Genomic DNA, 6,277 nt, shown 5'->3' with positions numbered 1-6,277 from the left:
GCAACCCGGAGCAGGCACTTTGAATGGTTCGAGCGGTGCAAAATGCGCACCATAAGGGCGCCTCACACCAGTGGCTTAGGTCAGGGACGCGTGCTACTGTACTATTCTAGCAGGTTTAGTTCAGTCTGGTGTGAGATATCCTACTTGTAGTATTGTACTGTACAGATTAAAAGGTTTATTACGATACTCATTTTGATTATTCGTTGTGTGGAGAAACCTTCTTTGCACTAATAAGATTTTCATCACTAGTGGCTGGTGAGTATTCCTTCTTTTGCACAAGTCAGCAGTGTACTGTACCACCACCCTCTGAACCTCCAAACATCCTGCGTACTACCTCCAGAGCCAGTACTAGTACCTGCAGTTCACTTTTCCGGTTTGTGGTTCATGAACTGCAAATCGCCTCATTAAACTAGGGTGAACAGGCGGTGTGAGACCCCTTAGGTGCAACTTTCAAATTCTACAGCCTTTGCGACCACCAATGTAATTGAGAAAGAAAGAAAATCATGTTTCTCATTCTCCTTCACTTTTTCTTTAGTGCACAGAGTTATTTTTCCCCTCAGGTACATTAGTGGTTGCAGAGGCTGTAGGATTTGAAAAAGTTGTCCATGGCGCACATTTTGATCTGCTCGAACCAGACATCACAACCTACAACACAATACAAGGCAGATTTTGATGCACCCGCGAGCAGATTGGACAGCAACAACAGATAGGGTCCTCGAAAGTGAGGGGGTGGCAGGAGTGCTCGAGCACGATCCTCCAAGGCGGTTTAGCACCTTCAGCCTAGCAGGGATATTCCGCCTCTCTGCCTTTGGCGTTCCAAGATTTCCCTTTGAGCAACTCGCTTCATCGTGCGATTGTTGGGGGCACGTGCCGAAGCGGAGAGGGAATGGGGGAGCTCAGCGCGACAGGCAGACGTCCCTCCACCTCCATGTGAATGATGCAGCGGCTTGATACGAGGAGTGTGGTACTCCACTTGCGCCGCTACAAGTATAATGTGCCTCACATATCCCCCTGCTGGGAGCCCGACGACTCGTTCACGTCTAGCGAGCGAGCGGCAAAATAATTACACCGACATCGGTCCGCCGACGAATTATATCACAACCTCGACACGCGGTGACACAAGTGGTACAGCACGATACCCCGTTTTTCATGGTTGGCATTGATAGGGATTTGTGAATGATCATAATGCCCGGTTTGCTGGTGAAGTGGCCCTTGTGCCGTGACGTTGCCGATAGTTCATGGTAGGCTGCTTTCAACCTCAACCCTCCAGCCTCGTAGGAAGAAACGATTATATATCAGGCTCTCCCTGAAGACACTCTGGGGTCACACATGCTTCTTTCTATTTCGCGATACAGATACAAGCAAATTCACGCGCACCTTCCCGAATACTAGTGTTTCATTAGGTATAATTCTCACAAGATGTCTAGCCAGCACTCTCGATATCAAAGAGTGGTCGCCGCTCTTGGCTTTGCAAAAATGTACAATTTTCCACTATGTATGTGTCTCTTTCTTCTAAGCCGAGTTCTGTTTTCACAGCTGATAATGAATAGGGGTGATTTTCGGAGGCGTAATGCTAGGGTTTTCCTTGGCCCGCTTCCAATACCTCTCAGACCAAGTCCTCGAGGACAGTCTTGCGACTGGGGAATGGTATTGGTTCAGTCAAAATCTTTACAATACCTGCTTGAAGATCCATCTAGGCTGTATCCTGCGTACGTTCAACTATCTCGATCCGTTACCGTAGGAGCTCGAATGGAAGATGTGCTAGGACGGTTGAGTTGCCCTTCTCGGTTATGCGGGGGTGGGAACACCGCAACCTCGGTCCTCAGTTGAGACAAAACAAAAGGATATGTACATCGTCTGACTAGGAGGGGCAACTACAACGTCCTACTCATTTATCTTCCATCCGAGTTCTCACTGCAGTCAAACCTTCCTGGACTGACCGAAACAATAGCATGTGGGATTATCGGTGTATTCCAATTCCTTCCCATAATCCGCAAGGTATGCTAGTCTTCGAGTATCACAACCTACAGCAAGCATTTATACTAACGGAAATCAGAAAGCGCTTCTACTTCATCGGATAGATGGCTATATATTCCTCCTACTTTTGTGGGTTTCCACTGGGGCAGCTTTAGCCATAGCTCGTAGGTCATTTGGCGGGACAGTGGAGACACAAGCAGGGGTGTTTGTGCTCTCTTTCTTGACATTGACGTCGAGTTCGTTGGCCTACTACAACATCAAGAGACTACAAATCGAGCAACATAGGGCGTGGATGCTACGGACAATGATCTATGTGAGCTTGACAGCTAGCCCCGTGTTCGCCGCTAATCAGAGTTTTAGATGGGTTCTATAATCACCATGAGGATTTTAATGATTATTAGCGCTATTTCGGTCACTGTTATAGGCTCCTATCACGGGGTAATTCTCCGGCCGGCACCTCTGTTCCTCCTTTCCCCAACCAACTAACTTTTGAAAAGTTGCTTAACTGCGATGAATTATCCGCGATCGTCTCCAATTCTACCCGCTTTGATATAGACTACCCGACATGCAAATCAAGTCCGGGCACTCTCATCCCGATTCGTGCAAGCTTAGGCGGGGACAATATGGAGGATGAGAACGCGAGCGTTGCCTTCAGATTGACGTTTGGCACATCACTGTGGGTAGCCGCAGTGGTCCACTACCTCGCTGCCGAGATATATGTATGCGATTCTTTGAAAAATATTATATATAATTTAAGCATGTTCGAAGGCTAACGGGTCGAGCAGTTGCGTCTTACACCTGCCGAGAGTGAGAGATTGCGGATGGTGAGCTATGAGCGGCAGCTGGAGAGAGGGTGGATTCATCCGGGGAGCGGTGGGTTGACGAGCGATCGCTGGGGAGATGCTAAGTGGTCTCCCGTCCCGATGGAGGAGGCGGCGTCCGAAAGACCTGGGAAATAAATCACTATCCCCACTACCTCATGCGCAAATAAGGCATCTCCTCTGATATGAACCCTTCCTTATCTCTACCTGCCCGATATGTCTCAAATAAGTTTTTATTTAAAAATAAGCTACGATCCTACACACAATGCTTTAATAAGCCAGCCATATGAACATTTGACTTTTTACCCATCAGCCCAAGTTCCTCTTTTTACAGCCACGCAGCAAAAAAAAAATCCCAAATTTCATATCCTATTGCCCACCCAATACTGACCTCCCAAGACCCGCAGGAAAAAATCGCTATAGATTTTTCCCCCCAGACGGCAACCACTATATAAGCTAGGTTTCCTTTCATTCAGAAACACATCATGATAGAGCCCGGAACATTTATGTAAATACTAAGTGAACCGCCAACCACACGTGCTCAGAACCGAACGCGGTTTAGAGAGGGGGGGGGGTCTGCCGGGTTGTGAGGTGTAGGGAAAGGCACTCCTGCGGACAGAGAAGGCCGAGAACGAAAGACGGAGGAAAAGAGGAGGATGCAAAATTAAATTAATACAAGGGTCGAGAAAGCACCACGAACACCAGTATGCAATCCCCAGGCGACCGGAACTGGAATCACTGCCAAAGAGAGATTTCTATCACCCCTGCAGGGGCGTATCATGCTCGGGATTGCGTAGGAAGATTACGCATTTGTAAGGTGCGTTACGCTCATGCTCGATGCTGACGATGGTGAGGGTAGAAATAAGAGGCTGCTGTTGAATGGTCAGTGGCTCGCCGGTTCCTCTCTGGGTTTCGTTACTTGTTTCGAGTAACCCATCGGGGGCTGCCGTATGGGGCTACTATTTGGGGCGGTTTGGCAGTTGGCTGGATTCTAGGGCGCCTGGTCCCCCCACCCCCCTCCTTTCCCGCTGAATTGTTTCATGGTGTGATACTAAACGTCTAATTGTGGTTATGCGGCGACTCCGGAGAGAAAATAAACTTGGTTGTATGATATACAACCGGAAGATGAGCGGGTTTACATAACCACTTCCAAGAAGAGAATGAAGACGGGAGAGAGAGAGAGAGAGAGAGAGAATAGCAATGAACAAAAGACCAGCCGGGAAAAGAACTAGGAGCCAAAAGAGACCCAGTGCGTACAGCGGATAAACACCAAATTTTGAATATTATATTGCCTGTTGTTGTCTACAAAGCTTTTCGTTATCTATCCCACACACATCACCCTCGCCCTTTATCGTTCCTTTATATTAGGTTTCATTCGTTTTGGTAATGCGGCGCTTTGGGTTGGTTCCCGATTACTCGGCTGCGGATATGTCGCATAAGTTGCTTGTATCTGTATCTTTATTCCCTTTGGCTCTGAAGGCGAATACTGGTGTGGGGGCAATGTTGTGTTAAGGTCTGAAGATGAGAGAAACTGGTTTCTTCTGATGATGTATGCGGTCATTACTGCCTTCTTTATACGCTCAGGCATTACCTGTAGGCCTTTGCCTTCGGTTTCTCCAAGGGTTATTGGAGTCGTTCGAGCTGAAGTCATCAAAATACTACTGTTCTCTGAGAGCGTATCTGAGCTTATTACAACATCAAATTCGCCACAAACATCGAGTGATCATCCATGACAGGCTGCCCCCCACTCCAGCCACGCAATCGACTAATACCCCCCACCCCCACACGGAGGTGAGCTTACGAGTATCATACCGCACCACACCCTCCACTAATTGAACCTTCATAACCCTTCCTCGCCCCATACTCTATCATACTCATAACTCTTCCTACTCACCCAAACAAAAGAAAGCAAGGCAGATCCATCCGGGGATATTTTCCGCCATTTCCATGCTCACTCTTCGAGCACTACCCGTACTTGCTTTATCTCTGGTTACAAAAGACCTGCACGGTCCACTGCGATCTGAGGCGCAACAGCCAGAACCGAGTTTAAACCACGTCTCTCGAGACTTCTGGTACACACGGGAGATAGCACGTTAAAAAGCTTGATGCGAATTACCTACTAGTGTAGGGCCCCCTCTCCCCCCTTCCCTTCACCGGAGGAACTGAGTTTAGTGTGCGGTAGTATTTTTCTTTTTCCTTTTTGCTTCTTTTTGTATGATATTTCGTTTGTGTGGAGGGATACGTTTGGGTAACGTTGATCCAAGGCTGCCAGATTCGGTGGTGGCACAAAGGTTAGGGCACGTCAGCGATATGCAATGTTTTGACCCGGGGTAGATGGGCTTCTGGGAGGCTCTCGCGGGGGCTTGCTGCTTGCTCATCTGGGAGGGAGGGTGTTCCCCCCACGCCCGTCCCCTCCTCGGTGCGCTTTTTCGTCGCCAGGACTCTCAGAACACCGATTTGCTCTTGCTCCTTTGTTTCCCACTACCTTCGCGGTGGGTGGAGGCAGCAGACGACGCCCCGGATTTACTAGAGATACTTGACGATTCGGATCCTGTCAAGCAAACCTATAACGATTAACTGCGAATGTGTTTAGACACCTCGGACAGCGAGTATTTGAGGCTGTTCCCAGACTTGGGTTCCACATGTTGGATGGCACATATTGCTTCAGATTTGGTCCCGTGCGAACCCTATTTTGAGGCTCTGACCTTGACATAGCCTCTCAGCACTTCTCACCCGACACCGACCCACAGGCGTGTTTTGCTATCAAGCGTCAGAAAGAGGCCAAGGGTTGTAGCGATATCCATGTTACCATAAAAACTCTTGAAATCCGCTGCCAGATCACCGTTGAAATCAGCCCGCCAGCACACTATAGATTTAGTTTTAACAATTGTAGATATCAATTCACGAGGTCCAAAACATCCGGCGAGCCGATCTTATGCCAGGATAACGCTAATCATTCCCAGGAGCTCTTGTCTCGGATCTGGCGATTACAGGGCTGGGGGAGACTGTGGGTTTCAAGAGTTTTTCGGTATCGTATTTGCTCGCAGTGTAGCCCTGACCTGTCCGAGTGTGATGTCTCACGCACGGATGTCACTCACGTAAGGTTACAAACCACGATTGGAGAGGGACTGGGAATCCGATACCTCTTGAGCCTCAAAGAAGTTGGTGCCAATGAAGCAGTTTAAATCGGCTGGCATTCACAGAGCAGTTGTCCCATTTTCTGTTTCTTATAAGCTAAAGGCTTGGGTATCCTTCTTGTGAAGAGTGGATGTCCATGGACTTGCCTTTCGGCCTAGGTAAGCTCCCACATGACGAGCTCGCTTGCCGAAGAAATAAAGACTCTATAAAATACCGTACTAGTACAGTAACCCGGAGTTTAGACAAGTCAAGTCTTAGCGATCAAGGAGGACAAAGGCACCGGTGGTGCCACGGTGGCTGGGGGTGAGCGGGCCGTTCGCAAGCAAGCCTTCGGATAGATC

The 6,277-nt window shown here is 48.6% G+C and overlaps 1 protein-coding gene; it reads left to right on the top strand.

Moving 5' to 3' along the window:
* Positions 1-1,199: 1,199 nt before the first annotated feature.
* Positions 1,200-2,936, top strand: GSTUM_00008623001 (uncharacterized protein; the record flags this gene model as incomplete). XM_002840170.2 has 7 exons in its annotated part: positions 1,200-1,495; positions 1,551-1,709; positions 1,952-1,998; positions 2,057-2,290; positions 2,338-2,415; positions 2,475-2,696; positions 2,763-2,936. Exons 1-7 carry the CDS (start codon positions 1,420-1,422, stop codon positions 2,934-2,936), a joined length of 990 nt encoding a protein of 329 aa, XP_002840216.1. The 5' UTR covers positions 1,200-1,419.
* Positions 2,937-6,277: the final 3,341 nt, after the last annotated feature.

Source organism: Tuber melanosporum, assembly GCF_000151645.1.
Source record: "Tuber melanosporum whole genome shotgun sequence assembly, scaffold_49, strain Mel28".
Classification (NCBI taxonomy): domain Eukaryota; kingdom Fungi; phylum Ascomycota; class Pezizomycetes; order Pezizales; family Tuberaceae; genus Tuber; species Tuber melanosporum.
This window is presented reverse-complemented; position numbering and strand designations above follow the sequence as displayed.